The sequence below is a fragment of the Ictidomys tridecemlineatus genome, chromosome 10 (genome assembly GCF_052094955.1).
Source record: "Ictidomys tridecemlineatus isolate mIctTri1 chromosome 10, mIctTri1.hap1, whole genome shotgun sequence".
Taxonomy (NCBI): domain Eukaryota; kingdom Metazoa; phylum Chordata; class Mammalia; order Rodentia; family Sciuridae; genus Ictidomys; species Ictidomys tridecemlineatus.
In genome coordinates, this window is record NC_135486.1 from 93,547,277 (window position 1) to 93,567,693 (window position 20,417).

The following is a 20,417-nucleotide window of genomic DNA, read 5'->3' on the forward strand; positions in this document are numbered from 1 at the left end:
AGCGTGGTACTGAGCAACTCAGTGAGACCTTGTCTCTAAATAAAATACAAAATAGGGCTGTATATAGAGCTCATTTGTTGAGTGCCCCTGAGTTCAATTCCTAGTACCAAAAAAAAAAAAAAAAAAGAAAAGAAAAAAATTAGCAATAACAATGGGATTCTCTGGTTCTATATTTACCTCAATTTTTCTCAGTTCCATTCCCATCAACATATTCATAATTGCTTTTTGATTTTGAAGGTAAAAGAAAGTTCATTTGAGTTTTTAAGAGGTCAAGGACTAAATTTATTTGATTTTTTTGGCTCTTTGTGTAGCAAAGTCCTCTATTGCAGTTTTCATATATTATTGTAATAATTTCTTAAAGTATTTTGACTAAACACAGCCTTTGGCACCATCGCCTGTGGATCTCAACTGGTCAAGTCTGTGTGGTTTTAAGTGGGCAATGTGAAATAGGAACCATCAATGAATAGCTTATAAATACCCACAATTAATCTGGAAGCCATGCAGTTGGAATTTCTGCTCATTTAGATAGCAACAAAACTTTGCCTTTCATTAGTAATCCCATTCTTCAAAGTAATGAAAAGTCATTGTATCAGCTGGGGAGAGATGCTTAAATAGACCACAACAGTTTATATATGCCTTGGACTCTGTTAGCACTCATTGTGTAAATATACATTCACACTGAAATAACCTCGTATTCTAAAACAGACACAGGTTGCATGTGCCTAAAATAGAACTGAGTTTCCTTAAAGATATTTCATAAAACAGACATTGCACAAATTTTCCTCAATATATCCAAATTTAGTTCTATACAAATAAATTTTTAATATATTTTACATGTTAGTAATGTAAAGGTTAAGTTTCTAAACTTTAAGCCTCTGGACTATAATCTTAACAGCTTGATCAGATGCCTCATTTAGTGTTAAAGCTTGGCATGTTCATGTTATCCCAGTAGCTAAGAAGGCGGAGGCAGGAGGATCACAAATTCAAAGACAGCCTCAGCAATTTAGCAAGGCCTTAAGCAACTTAGTGAAACCCTGTCTCAAAATAAACAATAAAAGGGGTGAGGTTGTGGCTCAGTGGTTAGGCACTCCTGGATTTAATCCCTGTACCCCCCTCTCCCAAAAAGAGTTGCTATTATTACATCATCAAAGCACTTTCAAGAACAATTTTGTTGCTAGTAATTGCGTTTGGGAATTGCAGAAAACTGAGGCGTGAAGAACTAACTGCTCATGGTTAAGTAGTCTTGCACCAGAATCCCATTTATTGACCAATTACGGCCAGAAACTCATCTATATCACTCTCTGGAGCAGCCTGACCCTGTGTTTCTGGGCTCCTTGAGCAGAGTCTCCGGATCCTGCAGGGACATGAACTGGTTCCCTATAGCCTACTCTGCAGGTGGTCACTGGGGCCATGCAGACTGGCCAATATCCATCAAGGGGATGACTGTGATGCCTTTACAGCTGCTGTTTTCTGCTCGTCCTATGCTGGAAGAACACCCAAACCCAAGTTCAGCCTAGTTTGCAAGTGCAGCCCTGGTGGGGTATGAATGATGGGCGTCTTGGAATAGCAGTCACTCAGGGGCCAGTGCCTCTGTGATGGCTACAGAACCACTATCAACACCATCAGACTGTGCTTCTTTGCTCCCAGAGGGTTGCTCAGGAGTCTGGATGCTCCTTGCTCTAACTTAATTCTCTGTAGCTGGAGGTTTTCAAAGTTGCAGCTGTGCTAATAAAGATGCTGGGGAGCTGGCTATGACATACATTATGTTTACTTAGAAGAAATACAGAAAGAGATGGCCTGGGTCAAATCATTATTTCCTAAGGGCCTCCAAGAAATTCATCTATGAAAGTCTTGGAAAGCTTAGGTTGATTTTCTTTTTAATTAATTCACTTCAGTATAGCTTTTGCATTCATTCTCTTTCTAGTACTTCTTGCTCATAACTAACAGCTAAGGTTCTAAACATCAGATTGTGTTTTCCCTTTGTTGCATATAATCAAACTTGCAGTTTCCTTCCTGCATTTTGGTAACTATAGGTGCCTTTAAAGTTTATTTTTTAAAGGCCCCAGTCCCACAGTTCCACAGGTTAGCAGACTTCATCCCTCTAGCACACACTAAAGTCCCTGCTATTGTCTTCATTGCCACCAGCAGCACAGATTAGTATTTCAGTCTGCCACCTCCACATTACATTGGGGAGCTTAGGTCCACTTTAGTGACTCCTTGGGAACTACTATTTTTTGGGTAGCTGCACGTTATTTTGTGTTTCAGTGGAACTAAGTGATGCGTGTTCTCCATACCTACAGTATAAACATGTGTCAGGCACTCTGCTAAACATCACAGATATCTGACTATAATGTTCTGTGAGTTAAGTTCTGTATTTCCTGTTTCCCAGGTGAGAAAATCAAGGCTCAGACAGGTTCCATCATTTTCCCTGTCATGCACAGCTGGGAAGCAAGGGCTGGAGCTTCTGATTCTCAGGCCATATGATTCTGGTGCCTGTAGACTCTCCTCCAATGAAGCAGCCTTGTTAGGAAAGAGGAGCCGTTCAGACAGCTCTAAGGAATGATTTAGACGAGGAGCACCTCTCCCATCGGGGTTCTTGCTCAACACCCCACTACTGCCTGGAAGGAAGGCCAGAGCTGCCTGGACAGGGCTGTTTAGAAAGCCCCAGAAGTCTAAGAAAAGGACTGTCAAGTAGTGTTTGATGTTTAGTTCTGTGTTTGAATGTCAAGGACTAAACATAAAACACAATTGGGTGTTGAGTCAGCTCTGCTGCTAGGTCAACCCTGGCCTTCTCAGGGGTCAGGTGACTAGGTCCCTTGGTTCTTCCTTATGGCCAAATTCCTGTCTCCTCACATCTGACCAAGGCTCAAACTTTGACTCCCTCCTGCAGGGTGAGTGGGGGCACACCCCACTTGGCTTTGAAAAGAATCCAGCCTGGACTTCAGTGTCCAGCTCTGTTCTACTGGTGGTGCTGTCCTGTTCCTCATCTGAGAAATCACTGTGAGGTCAGGGTAGGCCTCCAGCATCATGCCTAGGGCATGGGGGGAGCTCTAGGCCCACAGCCTGCTCTGCCCTGCCTACTGGTCACTGCCACCTGCCAGTGATGCCCACTGTGGGATGCCCAGGTCTTGGTTTGCTGGTCTTTACCCTCTGCCAGAAGATCAATGGCCAAGCAGTCAGCTCTCAGCTCTCCTCATACACCCCAGACACAGGACACGGGACCTCCCACTCCCACCCCAGCCATGCCCTCTGAGCAAAGCATCCAACTGAGTGTTTTGCTACAGAGTGTTTCTTTGACAGGAACCATGAGGATCTCTGACTGCCTTTATAGCAGACTCCTATGGCACTCTTAGGGCTCCAAGCCTCAGAGGAAAAGAAACTTGTCATTTTTTTGGTGGTGCTGGGGATGGGAACCCAAAGCCTCATGCCAGCTACAATCTCAGTGCTCCCCCCACTTTAAAAAATAAATCTTGTATGTGTGTATTTACTAGCAATGTCACATCACTATTTGGTTCTGGTTTACGTCACCCAGATGTGATCTATTTAATGTATTTAAGCATCATACAGCCACATGGTAAAGGAAGCAAGTGATGACTTTCCTAGAAAACACTGGGGATGGGGACAGGGAGTCCTTAAAGCCTCTCAGTGGATGCCCGTGCGAACTGAAGGAGCTGAGGACACCCAGGTACACGCAGGGTGCCCCGCTCCACACAGTGCGACTCCTGCCTCTCTTTGTGAAGGGAACGGAGGCGCTCACTAACCTGTGGTGCTCACCATGTACTTCCACTTGACCACATAGGCATCACCCTCGTGGAACTGCCCGATGCTCTGCCTGGGGAGCCTGCTGTAGTCGAATTCTAGGATATGCCAGACATCCACGGAGATGCTGGCAATCTCAAAGTGCCTTCTGTCGTCCCCTTCCACCAGGCCGTAGCCACGGCCAATATTCACCCCATCCAGGATGGTGCCAGCTGTCATCTGGGGCACTGCCACCATCCGCGTGACATCGTATGGCCTGATGTCGGTCCTAGGGTCTTCCTACATGGGGATATAAAAATGTTTGTCCAGTTACTTGTGATCCTATAGTTATACTTAATGATGTTGCATATATATATATATATTTATATATATATATTTAAACAGTGCTGGGATGAAACCCAAGGCTTTGCAAATGCTAGGCAAGAGTTTTACCACTGGGGTAGGTCCCTGGCTAATGGAACCATGTGAAAGTGCAGCTTTCCCATGATTTTCAGGAATGTTTGGCTGCATTTAGGGGAAGGATTCTGGGAGGCCTGAACCCATCACAACAGACTTTAACTGGAAATCATTTTGCTGTTCTCTTAGTGGCCCCTGCAAAGTCTTTTGGTATCAAGGCCACTTGTGTGAGGACCCGAGTTAAGCCCTTTGAGGACTGATCCCTGGAATACCTTCTGCTGGACAAGATCCCCAGCGCACTTCTCAGTAGGTCTCTTCAGTTCAGTCCAATCAAGAAATTTCTCTTTGAACAAAATAGTTTCATTGTGTTCAGTAAGTCTCCCAAATATTGCCCAATCAGGCCGCCCCTGTCCTTTTCTGCAGGGTGGAGTGGACAAGAAGAGAATTCGGATTCAGCGATGCTAAACAAAGGAAAGCAACATGTCTACTGAAAACAAAAATCAAAATACATTGGGTGGTAAATAGAACGAATGATTTATTTTTACTTATTTTACCAAATAGGTGATCTGGTATTATTTTAGCCTGGTGCCTGACAAGGCTTTGTGTCTGTGGAGCTGATGTGCCTGAAGGTAAAACAGATCAGGATTGGGCTTTTCTTGCAAGTTCTTCTAACAATTTCTTGTCAGGGACACCCTTGGGGCTGGTGCACTACACTGGGAGCTCTACAAAGGCACAGCCACATGTATATCTTGCTTGCCCACTTTCACCCAGTTACATACAGGTGCGCACCAAGTTCCTCCAGTTAACCAACAAATGCGAGGACGATGAGCTTACCCTGAATTCTCTGTGAATTTATGCCATCTTACAACAAAGCTCTCCAGGGAGATTCTTCTGTTTCTAAAATGAACTGACTGTACTTTCATCTATCATAAATTGAAAATTTGCACATTTATTTCTAGGCTCCTGGACATAGGAGCCACAGTGGCAGACAGGAAAGGCACAAGGACAGGAAAGAGCACAGCTCATCCAGGAGGGTTTGTGTACTTTTGGGATTTTAGGATTTGACTCTGTACCAGAGAACACGGGTAAATCGGAAAAAGGCAGAGCTTGGAGCAAATACATGCTATATAGGGTACAGCACAGAGAAGAATGGGTAGGTATTTCTTCTCCCTCCAAACCAATCTTTGATTGTGAATTGAGACCAAGATGCTATTATCCCATCAAACCAATTTCTGTGTTCTACTATGCACTGTTTCTAACATTTCTCATTTTGTCCCTTAATTTTTCCATTGGTACATTGTAATTATACATAAGAGTGGGATTCATTGTGGCACATTCATACATGCATATAACATAATTTGGTCAATTTCATTCCCTAATAACTCCCCTCTCTCCCTGCCCCCCACTTCCCTTCCTTTCTATTAGTCTCCCTTCCATTTTCAAGAGACCTTTTTGTTGTTGTTGTTGTTTTCTTTTTCTTTCTTTCTTCTCTCTAGCTACCCACATATGAAAGAAAACATGACCCTTGACTTTCCGAGACTGGCTGATTTCACTTAACAGTCCTGGGCAAACATGGGAGCAGGGGTTAGTGGGTTTCTCTACCTCCTTCCTGACTTGCATGTTTGCCCAGGGCTGAGACATCACACTTGGAGGATTTTAGCCTCCTTGTTTATAGAGAAGGGCTGGGTTTACAATCTTGCTTGTACCTCAAAGTCCTTGGGGAGCTTTTAAGCCATACTGACACAGAAGCCCCATCCCTCAAGAGCTGGGGACACCTCTCTGGGACTGGGCCTGGCATATGCTTTTTTTTTAAAGTTCTTCCAGTGATCTGTTGCTGAGATGCTGGAAACCAGTGAATGAGATGCTGAGTCATTCATGTTCAGATTTGTGAACATGGCACTTTTAAATATAAATTGACCATCATGTAGATTCTATGCTTCATAATTATGTTTTAAGATAGAATAAAATTAGATAAAATAATAATGAGTTCTTAACACTGGTTGTTATAGTACTAATGTTAAATGGACATTTGCTAAAGAAGGATTTAAAAAATTTTTACGACATTCATGTAATTTAAAAGTGTTTAATTATAGAGAGAAACTGATAATAAATCAATAATTTTAAAGCATGAAACAAGGTAGGGAGGTTGAAATTTATATATTATTCTATGTTGTTTGGTGGCATATCTATTTCTATTTTATTATTATGTAGCACAAATACTTTAAATCATTTTGGGGGGTCTGGTAGTTTAAAAAAAAACAATCTTGTGCATGTAAGAATTCTTATTTTTCATGATGATATTTCTTAGAGTTTGTGCATACTCTGAATTTACCAAAACAACTTTCAAAGGTCTAACGCACTACATGGAATATTAAAATTACAATTATTATTTCAATACCATATTCTTGTCCTTCTCTTCACCCCAAAAGGCAAAAGGCACAAATATATACTGCCAAATGCCAAATAACTCTTGGGACTCAAATGCTACGCTGAGAAGATAGGGAATCAGAAGGAAACAAATAGCTTTGGACCTTCAGATCTTTGGCAAAACTGCAGATTCTGGGAAGCTTTTCAGATTGGCAGGAAATTTGTTTAAACAATTGCTACTCGTCTGCTGCAACAGTACCTGGAATGCTACAGGGGGAAACTATTTGTCTACTTCAAAAACTTAAATGCAACACAAACATCTTCCTTAAGACTACAAAATCCATAGTTCTCTATTAGTTAGATAAAAGCTAAAGAAATGTTTGTTTTGTGAATATTCACAGTCCAGGGCATGCAATCACTCATGAGAACTGAAACCTTTATGAAAAGAATGACAGTTAGGTGACCGTGAACCGAGCCTGCACAGGAATTCTGCTCACTCTACATGCTGCATGTGGACCGCGGGAATACCTGGGAATAAGTGGATTGCATTCTCCAGGATCCAGTGGATTGATGTCACAATTCTCATAGTCGAAGGTTCCATTCCACAAGTGCTTTGCCAGCTGAAATGCTATTTTGCGCTGTGCTAAGGTGACTTCTTTCCCATGCCACACGTAAACTTCACTACCAAAGTCAAACACCAGGACCTGAGGAAATGGCACAAAAGAATTTGCTCACTTCAAGGATATGCTCCAGCTGAGTCAGGTCTCCAAAGACAGTGAGTCAAATGGGTGATGACAAAGCCTAATGGGGCAACCCATATAAACTCAAGAAGGTCACAAGATCTGACCAGCTGGCATCACCCTGCCAAGCCAGCCTCTGGCCCTGGGGTTGGTGGGGCGGTGGCGGGGGTATAATTTCCTCCTGTTGTTCTAAATGCCCAAATTAATGATTCCTTCTCTGAACTCTCAAACCACTTAAGATGTCCGATTCATAAAGGAGTTATTTGAGTATTCTCTTTTATCTTCTTTCTCCCTCTCCCTTTTGTTTCTCCCTCCCTCACTTGTTCATTCATTTGCTTCATACGTGCCAGATACTGATGATCCAATGAAGTCTTCTCTCTCACCTACAATCCAACATCCTTAAGGGCATAGATCATATCATATTTACGGTAAGGGCTTACTCCTGAGCGTTTGCTGAACGAATACATGAATGTAAAGCCATTTCTCGTTTCCATGCCTGTAACTGTGTACAACTTTTTCTTCTGAGAAGTTTCTTCCTTCATTTCCAGTCATCTGAGCTCTACTTAACTCTAAACTAGGATAAGTTTCTTTAAAATGTTATTCCTCATTGTTTATTTTTCCATGCCTTTTTTTACTCCCACTTTCATGCCCATACATATCATCTACCCAACTCAGCTTTGGATTCTAATCTTTCTAATGTGCTTCTGAAACCCAATGAAATTCAAGGTCCTTTTGTATCTTCTGCTTTTTTCTCAACACCTAGAATACTTATTGTTTTTAGAAATGTATGTGATGAATAAATACTTACTGGTGTGAGTGGGAAAAAAATCACATTACCTGGCAAATCCATAAATTAAATATATATCAATATATTATTTCTGGAACTTAAGGACTAAAAAATGTTTTATTTAATCTTTATACAAAATTCAAGAGACAGGGCTAAGCAATGCTTCCATTTTGCCTAAAGTATAAAAGCCTTTAATAATCCATGCCATTTTGGCACAATATTCTGAATTCTGTATTAGTATTTCAGATGGCAGTAATGGTTTAAAATTCCAAATAAACATCCTCTAAATAGCTGCTGTGTTTGACAACCGGCACTAACTCCAGCTAACCTTTCCTGGGCACTTCCTGACTATGTTGTGGGGCGGCCCTGTGCAGAGTGCTCTAGGTGTGCTCTTATTGAAGCACTGTACCTCTTTTTGTTGCAGAAGGGAGCACTTTGGGATTTTCCCCCAGTAGTTATCATCAGGAACAAGTTTGTCATCCATCAAACGGTAAATACAGTTTGTTTCTATTATGGCTGTCTCGTACAGCTCATCTTCTTTAGGGTCTCCAGCACCTTCGGGATGGGAATAATAGGAGAGCATCATATTTAACATCGGAAACTTGCTGCTTTAGAAGAATAGATTCAGGGAGAAGAAAGGAAAGTCAAGTTTTATTGATTTCTGAAATACAGTCGGTTCTTACCTTGGTAACTGGCTTGGCCACCTAGGAGCTTCCAGAAGTCTTTGGCTGCGTGAGTGTGTGTATTAATTCCTTCTTCTAAGGTCTGGATGTATGTAGCTCTACAACCAAGTTCCCTCTTTGTCTGAATTAAAGTTGCAAGTTCTGAAGCCTAAACAAAGAGAGAAACATAATTACCTGGCTAGAAAAGTCTGTGGCTGGATGGAGAGGCACATAGCAGGAGTTCTCAATCTTTAATATTCAAGAGGTCACATCTGATGCTTTTGAAAACTACCTTTTCCTTGGGCTTTACTGTTTTGAGATTCTCATTCAAAAGGCCTGTGGCAGAACTTCTTAAGGATCTGGGATAAAGGGCTTTAAATTGGTACTCGTTCCTTTTAAACACAGGAATAGGAATAAATCCAGGACTTTAATACTGGAGGCAGAGGTTACAGTCCTTCTGGAAAATTCTACTTCAGCCCTCACGAAAGCACCTTTGAGAGACATTCAAGAGGATATACTACCTGTCCGTTCTCACTGAAATGAAACACCCACCAACTGGATCTGGTTTTAGGCATTAACTAAAGCAATTTCTCATGCAGACACCCACCTTTGCCTTCTCAATGACGTTTGCGAACTCTCCCACCCATAGGAAGCAGAACTGGGGAGAGAGCAGAAGGAAGCAGTCCCCGCTGTTGAGTGACGAGGCGCGGGGTTCCACCAGCCTTGTCTGTACGTGTCTTCTTCCTGAACAGGAGGCCCAGAGTCACCGTTTGCCCACACAAGACTGGGGCTAGGACACATCCACGGCTCAAGCATCACTGCCACAAGGGTAAGAACTCTTGTCTACTAAAGGACCTCTCCTAACCCTGGGTGGCATGGAGAGGAATATCCAAGGGGCAACAGGAAGATAGCATTCAATGAATTCCCCTAGCTTTCCCAAATGTCACCATGCTTCCTAGGACCTTTGTCCGTGTCTTTGTATAGTATGTGCGTGGATGCATTAAGGTTCCCTCCTCCAGTGAAATTGGCAAACGTGCTCCTTTTCCTCTTCTTTACTCTCCTAGAGCTTTCCACCCAGCCCACTTCCTACCCTTGATATCTCTGGCTGTGTTCCAGGGAAGGGCAGGCCTTTCTATAGGATCTCTTTCCTGTGGAGTTTTCAATACCTTTTCCTACATGATTGATTTCAAGCTATCCACAATCACACACATGGCATGGTCTCTAGTTTAGACCACAGGAACAGAGACTGGCTATTGGAGCTGGTCACCAGTCTTTTAAATACACTAAAAAGGACGGTGGTTTTGCAGATACACATAGGAAACCCAGGCAGAGACAGAGGATAGTTTATCCATCCTTCTCGCAATGACCCATCTACAGGGGTTGCTACGAGGAGGCAGCGAAGCCTCTCTCTTCCCAGCCCAGGGCCTCCCTGTGGTCTTCTGAGTCTCTGGCTGGCTGTGGATAAAAAAGGCAGGATAGTAAAATCTGCTCTGCCTCATTTGCTTCTGCTTTCACTTGATTCCTGCCCCAGTAATGTGCTCTCCTCCTTCTGGCCTGCATGGGTCCTTAGCTCAGTAAGGAGAACCGAACAGAGGGTGGACTTAGGGCACATCTGGTGGCTACATGGCAGTATTAGGGCATGGGCCATGGTGCCATGGTGCCAGAGAAAGCAGAAGCAAAAGCAAAGAGATGCTGGAAGAGGAAGAATCTCCACTGATTCCACTCCAGCTCTGCCACTCTGTAGCGGCCGTGACCTTCAGCACATTACCAGCCTCTCAGTCCCTGCGAGCAGAGAATTCTTGCATTACGGGATTCTGTGACACTGAAGTGAGAGGAGGTAGCAGACAACTTGGTCCAGGGTAGTCTCAGAACACACGCAGGCCCTTCCCCTCACAGGTGACAAAGGGAGCAGTCAGGACCAGACAGAAACTACTGGTCAGCGTGGGTAAGCATGTCATTCCTCTGTGTGGCTCAGAGGTACCTTTGATCTGTAACAACATCAGCTTCTTATAGGGCACCGCGCTGTTGTTAGAATTCTGCTCCGTCAGGTTGACGCTCCGCAGGATGACGCTGCTAAAGTTCTCCTTACTGGCTAAGCCAGCCAGAGTAGCTTCTGTGAAGTTGGAGTTGGAGGACACTGGGCGGGTCAAAGAGAGAAAGTAGCACAGAGGGAAGCAATACGTTTGGATAAGGTGACAGTCTTCACAAATCAGAAATTATTCCTGACTCACTACTTTTGTCTTTGAAAATTGATCTGACAGGTACACGTGATCTAGTTTGATTATCTGTGCAATTCAATACTCGATCACTATGTAAATAACTAAATATGCAGTGTAAGTATATGGTATAAAAGAATAAACTGCTTATTAACAAGTGTCACACCTCACTATGCAGAGGGACAAATGAGTGGCAAAGAGGACCAGCCACTTTGTATAAAAGTAGGTATTGAACTCATTTGTTCCAGTTCCACTGAAAGCTGTTATAATTCCTAATAACTGGTAGATGCTGGATGTATTCCCAAGGAAGACTATTTATTGATGGCTTTCACCAAAAGTCTTGATATGCAGAAAAGTCAACACTATAAGGGAGCATTCGGATCTAACCCTTCTCGGGAGGCAGTAATCAACTAGATGATCTTGAGGTCCTCCACTCTTGGACCTAAGACTGTAATTACAAGATGCTGGACTAACAAATATGTGTGGATCAAATGGTCTTCATAAAGCCATCCTCTGAGCCCCATAAAAATGGAGGTAGTAGAAAAAGTATGTAAAATATGTGAAAATAGATCTTGATTTCTCCAATTCATTGCTTTAAAAAAATGTATATGCTGAGCTGGGGGTGATGGTGCACGTCTGTAATCCCAGCATCTTGGCAGGCTGAGGCAGGAGGAAAGTGAGTTGAAGGCCAGCCTCAGCAATTTAGCAAGGCCCTAAGGAACTCAGCGAGACCCTGTCTCTAAATAATATATTTAGAAAAGGACTGGGGATGTTGCTCCGTGGTTAAGCATCCCTGAGTTCAATCCTCAGTATAAAAACCAACTAACCAAACAAACAAAAAACATATGTTGAAGCAAAATTCAGAAAATTATTTCACTGGGATTATGATCTAATGCTAAAGAAATATAACTTGATACTTCATAATTCCTTAGTATTATAATGAAAAAAACTCACTTCATCTAAATATTATATTTCTAAGAAAAACTTGAGGAAATTGGTTTATGAATGCTACAGGGAAATAAAAAATGTAGTGAGAATATTCAAAATATCAAGATATGCCTGCCATTACCTTCACCATGAAAATCACTATTTCAGAGCAATGAATCCCACATTATAGGGTAGATAACAGGAGAGACGCTTGGTGTGAAGTGGAGGCAGCAGCCCACCAGCTCACTCTCCACTTGTGACCCTCCCACCCAAGTAACCCCTATCTCAACTCCGGCAGCCTGAGGGGCCTCTGTCAAGGACAAAAGGAAAGCATTGCTTTGTGTGTTAAATATATATGTATATCTAGGATTAGGAAAAACAGTAGCTTGGGATGTTTTCTCATAAGAGATCAAATAAATAGTGTGCCCTTAAAAGTGGAGAATTATTGTGTTGAGATTCTCTCTATGGGACTGAAATTGAATGGGCAGAAAACCTTTTTCCTCCAACTTCTTGAGACAAAACTCAAGAATAACTTAAATTACCCATACTTAATTGGTGTCCTTTGAGCACCTTTAAACAGGAAATGATTAAATGATACTCAGGTCCCAAGTGCAGGGTTCGGAATACCCACTCTTTTCTACTTTCATCCTCTTTGACTCCATGAAGGCAACGTTTAATCTCTGCTCAGTGTACTCCTGAAGGAGATCCTCTCTTGCTGCCAGCATTTTCAGGGGGTTCTTGGAAGCCTGGACTCGGCGTTTGGGTCTCACAGCTCGCTTGTGCTCAGCCACGGAAGACGTCAACCTGTGGGGCGAAGCACAGCTGCTTCTTAGTCTGTAATATCAGCCACACCAGTTTGTGTTTCTTGTATCTACAGCAATGGGCTCCACAATTATAAATCTTTCATTATAATCTTACTGTTCGGCCCACTACCACTCCTCTGATGTGTATTCACAGAACTTGGAGGTGGGAGGGAGAGTCCAGCCTGAGTTCAAGATCCTGGACAATCCCAGAAGCCCCGCCCACTCACGTGCCCTGGTCTCCGCCTGCAGGGTCTCCCTGTGCTTCACCCGGCAGCTCACTCCATCACTTAGGCAGCTCTGAAGTTAGGGTTCTCCTTCTCATGCCCATGTCCTAATTCTCTCTTCGGAATTATACACCCCTGTCTACCTTTGCATTACCTGCAGACAACCATTGCCCCGCCATTCAATCCTCCTTGCTCCAGACTAAAGTTTCTCTTTACAAAATAGCTTTCCAGTTCACTCACCATCCCTCAGTGGCTAGCTTCTGTGGAAGCCACGGGTCCCTAGAGAAAAGTAGCCCCAATTCTGAAAAGTGTATTGAAATAAAATAGGCCTGAAAAATCATCTGTGACATGTCACCACGCTTTCACAAATCTGTGGGCTAATGCCCAGCCTGGGAGGTGGTGGTCTATTTATTATTGAAAATGTTCTCTTCCTGGTCATTGGCATGTTTACTCAGAAATGACAGTGGTACCACACTGTGCCCCCACAGCACATATTAGGTTGGAGAAGGTATTTATTCTCAGAATATTCTCCCCAATTTAGAGAATATGATGTCCCAGCACAGTCTCACTGCTACTCTCAAATTCCAAGAGCATGGGTCCCTATGCCTGAAATTCTTTCTTATAATACCACTGCCTCTCTGTTTATAAATATAAGTGTTTGAATTATTATTTATAAAAATTTAAACAATGACAATTGAGTGAAGGTTGAGAAATGGCTAGATAACCATGTATACAAATACCCCAAATATTATTTTAAGGTGGAAAATGGCAAACTGCTTATTTTTTAAGGTAGGAAATATAAATGTGCACATATGCAAAAATATAAACGTGAACATATACAAAATATGTATCAGGAGTGTATCAGGAGTGGCATACAGAAAAACTTTGTGACTACACTGATTTCTAGAAGAGATGTGATGGGTTGCTGTGCTGTAGCAGGGCCAGCAGGGCTGCCGGGTTCTGCTAACAGCATCTGGGTTTTCCCTAGGGCCAACCACCTCACCTCACCCCTACCCTGGCTCTGAGGAGCTCTATAACTGGCTCTGACCAATCAGCATCTCTTTGGCTGTGATGAAGGCCTTAGGGATGGACTTAGGATCCAATGAAAACTAAACCTGGAACTTCTGCTGGAATGACTGGGAAAAAAAGCTGCCTGTGTTGAGTTGGCCAAAGAAGTGACCTGTAAATTCAGAGCTTGGGGTGGCCACCTTCCATCCCCTGGTTACAGCTCTGCCAAGAATGGAAAAGCTCAAGGGAGAACAGCTATGAGAGGGACTGCGTTCTGAGGGGCCTCCTAACTTGAGGTCACACCTGCACTTCCCAGTAATGTGAACCTGTAAATCTCTCTAGGCCTTTCTTTTGCTAAAGTCAGTTTGACTTAGGTGTTTTTCTGGCAATTGCAACTGATAGAATCCTAATTTCAAAAGAACTTTTCTTAGGTGGTTTAGTCATGTTTTCATGTGAATAAATTACTGAGAAAACCCTAAGATCTATTGATTTTATATATTATGGGAAGATAGGTAACATTCTTCCTATGATATTCTAGTTATTTGTACTAATCTAAGCTCATATCATCCATATAGTTTTCAGTGATGAATAGGTATCCAATGTGTCAAAGGAGAGAGGTATAGAAATATCTGCTAATTTATGTTAAACTAAAAAACTGCAAAATAATATTCAAGCGATGTGAAAAAGTCCACTAACACCACTCTTATGGCATAGGGCAAACATCTGTGATACACATGGTCTATCCAAACACACATCTGGTCCAGAGCATGCCTGTTTTATTGCTCGGCAGAAGGATGCACCTGGCTCTAGAGAAACACTGAGGTTGTAATGACTTCAGAGAAGATAACACGGTGACAACATTCCCTGAGAAAGGACTGTGTGGACGCAGGGGAAGGACGCCCTTGCCAGTGGAGGGGAGACGGAGATGGAAATAACTCACTTGGGTGCAAAAGGATCAAAAATAACATCAAAGTCCTCCTGCAGCTCCACAGGACTTTTTGGTGTATTACAATCCACGCTGCGGTAAAATTTGGCAAAGGTTTCATCATCATCCAACTTCATCACCTCCTTAACAGATTTACGGGTGACGGTGAGAATCGTTTCCTGCATCCCACCAACTATCAATAAATAAGCAAAAAAAAAAAAATATGAATTTGGTCAAAACAGTTGCTTTGACAAAAACTTACAGTATTTCAAAAAGTATCTCCCTTCCCCAAATTCCAGGAGTAGAGAAAACAGGATAGTAATGCATGTGATCCTCAGGGTGCTTGCTGGGCCCTTACCTGACTTCTCTCGTAAGGACTTCCCACCTACATAAACCTGGCACAGTGCAATGGTGGGAGGAGGGAGGCTGAACTTGTGCCACACAAGCCCACTGAGCATTTTTGTTCCTGACCTCTTTCTGTTGGTGGGACAACTAATCTCAGCCTAATTCCATATTAGGGATCAGCAAACTTTCTGCAAAGGACCAGCGATAAATATTTTAGCCTTTGCCTGGGGACTCACATGGCCTATGTTACATCCACTCAGTTCTGCCCTGATAGTGCCAAAGGGGTTCCTGACAATCAGGTCACAAATGAACACAGCTGTGTTCCAATAAAACTTTATTTATAAAAACAGGTGAAGAGTGCGACTTGGCCTTGATAACCGTTGGCTGATCCACAAGCTAGATTACTGTTACCTGTATTCAATAAACATTTCACTCTTAGGATTCCTTGCTTAGCCAGTTTAGTTAGTGTATTAAACTTTCATGTCTTCGGTTTATAATGGTTGTTTTTTCAAGCTTTTAGAGGTATTGTCAAAAGCATTGGCCTCCCATGTCTGGATTTGATAAGTTGCAATTCTAGACATGCTTTATCAAGTGATAAATGGCTATTTTTGCATATTATTATTTTTTTGGACTTTCATTGACTTTTGTATTGAAATATTTATTTAAATATCTATTCACTAGGATTTTCTTTTAGAAATCCTTGTGAATGTAGGAAAGAATATGAGCTTTTAACCAATTAGAAATTAATATATGCAATTTACAGTTTACCCAAGATCATGTTGATTTTGCATAGGTATATCAATACGAACGAGTTCAGGGTTAAAAGTAAAATTTACTCAGTTCACAATTCTGACTGGATAACATCCCAAGGTTTAGATTCAGGAAAAAAAATATTTTTTTATTAAATTGGGGTGTCCCCAATTTAATATATGACCAGGGGAATCACAGCTTGATAATCTAATTGGTCTTGATCAAATTTCAGTTTTTGAATGATAACAACAAGGAAAATGCTTACAATATGAATTAGTAAAGCTATACTAGAAAGAAGACAATTTATTTGAGTTGAAAAAGCAAACAATTAAGATTTAGAGATTTTAAGAGAGAAGCAGGTCTTTAAGGTTTTCTTAGTAAATCATTAAAAATACAAATCTTGATGTGCTATAAGGATTTAACCCTAACCCTCCATCTCCCTTCTGGCTTCTGGTATGTACCTTTGTTATTCAGCCTCCTTAGAAAGGTTTCCAGCCTGTCCAACTTCAAGTCTGATTCCAACTGCATATCTGGTCTGGCTTCAATATCTAAGCACGTAGAAACCATCAGTGAGAAAGGTCATGAGGACTCTTCTGATCAAAAACTCAAGACATACTGGGCACCTTGGTGACTCACCTTCTTGGGGTTTGGTAACTGGCGTAGTACCCCTTGATTTATTGCAAATAGGGGATGCTACTGGAGTTATGGCCGTGGGTGATGCTAAACCTGCAGAACAAACGAGGAGCAATTGATTTAGCATCTTAAAATTACTTCTCTAAATTCTGTGACCCTGATGCATCTCCATGAGTCCTAGCATAAATTGTACAACTTATAATAATCCATGTCCATGCATCCATGTGTACATACATGCACGTACATTGGGCAGGTACCATGACCATGCAGGACAAATGCAACTATAGAGAAAATTTTTATTACATCTAAGAACTAAGGAGCCAGCAAGCTGATATTTCAAAATGAACCATGAAGATGTAAAAAACATGTTGATATGTAAAAAACAGAATATTCTTGAACAAATGGAATTATGAGTTCTCAAGGCCATTTTGGAGTGTCAGGGGCCACTGAAGAGAAAGTATATTTGCATTATCTTCCATGGAGGAAACAGAGTAAATTATTTCACATTAGCCAGCAAGTGGTTCCAGCACTGGTGTTTTCCTCCAGGCTGAGGGGAGGCAAGAACAGTCTATCCTTGTGGGTATTCCACAGTCAGTCACCCAGAGTGCTGACCAGTCAGAAGAAAGATATGGAGACTATGCATTTAAACTGATGTTGGAGGGCCATTCCCAGCTCAGATGTGGCTGGAAACTGGAAATGGGTTTTCTCATATTGTTGATTGAGATGCAGGTGGGTAATCTTTAAAAGGGCATATTTCAACATCAAAGAAGATATCTTGCTGGAACCAGAAAACTTGATAAAGAGAAAACAAGTATTTTTTTTTCCTAACCTAAGTAGAAAGAACTGAGAAAGGAAGTAATTAGTGCATTTATAAGGAACAAAATGAGATGTTAATGTTCTTTGCATTCTTTCATAACAAATGTGAAATCTTTGGATGACATTGCCCCTTTATGCATCCCCTGGAAACAATCGGAGGATACTGTAAATCACTATCACTTACAAGCAAAGTGAATGACTCTGCTCCTTCCTCCTGTCAGCTGGAAAAGTACTATAGCATAAAAAAATTTAAGGCAAAACACCAAGAAGTGGCTTACAACTTAAGTTTAGGTAATATTCTGAAAACACTGCTCAATATATACATATATTTGCATATATATATTTGTGAATATATGTACATATATTTAAAAATTTGTTTCAATTGCCAGACCTGCAAAGGGTTTATATCAATGAGAAAGTAGACTTTCTTGAAAATTTCTGCCAGAATGGGGCAGAAAATCATTAACTACTGAAGAGATGCTTAAAAGATGTTAGGAGAATTCACTAGCGCAGAGGTCATTAACTCTAAAGCTAATAAAGAGGACTGACTTGGAAGCCTGTATTTCCAAAGTAGCCTGCAAAATCTTCCCTTTCTACTGTCTGGGTACCCGGGAAATCCCTCTGCTATGGTGCCCCCTGCTGCCCATTGGATGCTAGTGCACAAAAGGGCTACCAGGCTCTCCCAGCTAAGGATTAAGGATTTTGCTTTAAGGAAGCAGGGTGTACATATTTAAATGACAAAATGTTAAAAAAAAAAAAACAAAAAAACAAAAAAAAACTGAAGCCTTCCCTCATACATCTTTTTAATTAATTCTAGAAGCAATATGCAAGTGACCTTTGGAAACATTTTTACATCTCTTATTCAAAGGCATGGGTTGAGTATCCTTTTTCCAGGATGATCCTAGGCCACTACAGAAACCTTGTGGGGAGCTGGTTGTTACATGGAACGTAGGGCTATGCACAGGCAGAAGGTCCCCCCCGCCTATTTTTTATTGGTTCATTATAGTTGTGCACAACGATGGGATTTGCTCTTACATGTTTGTACATGTAGACAATATAATAATATGACAATATAATTTGGCCAATATTGCTCCTCAGTCATTAAATACCTTTTCCCTTCCTTTCTCCTTCACTCTCTTTCACCTTCTACTGCAAGAGAGAAGGTTCTAATGAGGTAAGAGGTACCAAGAGCTTCCCAGGGTGAGATCATGAAAATAGAGTCCAGCATGCCTTGCTGATAGGTGGTAACTCCTAGTTGGTTGCTGCAGGTACCATTAGAACTTGTGAGATGGGAAGTCTCTGTGGTTGTCTTATAAGGGGATATTTTATTCTGTAGTCAATGTAAACTGGATGCCATATTATTGTAAATCAAAAAGTGGTAGTGGATATAATGGTTGAGGGCTGGGGACATAGCTCAGAGATCTTGCGTTGCATATACAAGGCCCTGGGTTTGGTCCCCAGGACCTCAAAAAAAAAAAAAAAAAAAAAAAAAAGAAAAGAAAAAAAAGGCTAATGGTTAAAGTGAAACCATTAAATTGTAACAAATATTTAAAAAAATAGGATATAGTTTTTTTTTTCATTTCAGTAGATTAAAAATGTAAGAAAATTATTTATTGAATAAACCTTGTGTTTTAAATAAATATCCCAGATTTATTCAGGAAAATGGGAAAGCAAACTCATCTACTGAGGAGTAGGAACTATTCATTATTCAAACCTGCATAAGAGTAAATCTATTTCCTCTGACATCAATGTAAACAAGGACACAGGGTCAAAGTTATTTGGTAAGAAGAGCCTACTTAAAAATAAAATATGACTCTTAAGATTGGAGAGGGAAAAAGAAACCAAAGAAAAAAGTCATTGGGATAAATCTGGAGCTAGAAGTTGGAAGACTTGAGCTGTGTTTCAAGTTCTCAGCTCCAGTTATATTTAATCAATGTGCACCCAAGGATTTGTTTTTATCACCCAAGGGTTTGCTTTTGTAAAATGAAGGGATGGGGCTCATACTAAACTAGTTTAAACATGATTATACAGTCCTGTGATTTGATAAACAAAAATAGTCAAATACTACCTCATTCTGCAAGAGTAAATTGTCTTCTGCTGTCCGTGGACAATTCTAGGATTAAGTAAGAATAGATTTGCTAGAAAGGATTCTTTCACTAAGATTTGAGTTAATCACAACTCCAACTCAGGGGTTACTGCTCCCTCCCTTGCTCCTTTTTTTCTGCAAACATTTATTATGTGTCCACAGTGAGTCGGGATTTTTATTCATCAGAGTGAGGATCTCTAAAGTGAAACCTACAAAGTTGACAAAAACATACTAATGTTAAGACTACGTGAATGTTAAATCTTTTACCATTAACTCAGGAAATTTTATTTTAGAAAATAGCTTAGAAATTGCAGAGCACAATGATGCATTGCCTGTAATTCCAGCAGCTAGGGAGGCTGAGGCGGGAGGATCTCAAGTTCAAAACCAGCCTCAGCAACAGCGAGACACTGGAAAACCCAGTGAGACCCTGTCTCTAAATAAAATACAAAATAGGGCTGGGAATACAACTCAGTGTTTGAGTGCCCCTGAGTTCAATCCCTGGTCCTCTCCTGACACCAAAACAAAAAAACAAAAAACCAAACCAAAACAAAACAAACAAACAAACAAAAAACCCCCCAGAGAATAGCTTGTAAATTTGTACATAGAGGTGACAAAAGGAAACCAAAATTTAACCAAAACTTTCTGGATATAAAATAAAGTCTCAAACATTCCCATTGGGTCTCAAAGCTCTCCAGCAACGCTACCAACCACATGATATGTCAACTTCATGTCTTTGGATATAGGTTTCCAAGCAGTTTAACTCCTCTGCTTCAGAGAAATGGCTGACTGCAAGGAATCCCCATACCCCAACCCCTTTTCTTGGAAATGAAGACATCTTTTAGACATCTATTAAGCATATCTGGAAACTGACTTTGTAAGCCAGAAAAGTCTGGTTTGATGGAAAGGAACCCAAGAATTAGCTTAAAAGGTAGAGGAGATAGACTCCTTTACTGCTAAAGACTTACTTGTTGTT

General features: G+C 41.2%; 1 protein-coding gene across 8 annotated transcripts in view; it reads right to left on the bottom strand.

The window, feature by feature from the left end:
- The window catches only part of Svil (supervillin), a 226,297-nt gene that overhangs the window by 16,464 nt on the left and 189,416 nt on the right, over positions 1-20,417 (bottom strand). For all 8 annotated transcript variants that reach the window (XM_078023452.1, XM_078023450.1, XM_078023451.1 and 5 more), the window contains 11 exons: positions 16,546-16,635; positions 16,371-16,457; positions 14,830-15,007; positions 12,486-12,658; positions 10,693-10,848; positions 9,319-9,455; positions 8,733-8,880; positions 8,459-8,604; positions 7,051-7,226; positions 4,428-4,572; positions 3,762-4,038 (listed from right to left, as the gene is read on the bottom strand). In XM_078023452.1, coding sequence (XP_077879578.1) covers positions 3,762-4,038; positions 4,428-4,572; positions 7,051-7,226; positions 8,459-8,604; positions 8,733-8,880; positions 9,319-9,455; positions 10,693-10,848; positions 12,486-12,658; positions 14,830-15,007; positions 16,371-16,457; positions 16,546-16,635 — 1,713 coding nt within the window. The remainder of the gene's footprint in view (positions 1-3,761; positions 4,039-4,427; positions 4,573-7,050; positions 7,227-8,458; positions 8,605-8,732; positions 8,881-9,318; positions 9,456-10,692; positions 10,849-12,485; positions 12,659-14,829; positions 15,008-16,370; positions 16,458-16,545; positions 16,636-20,417) is intronic.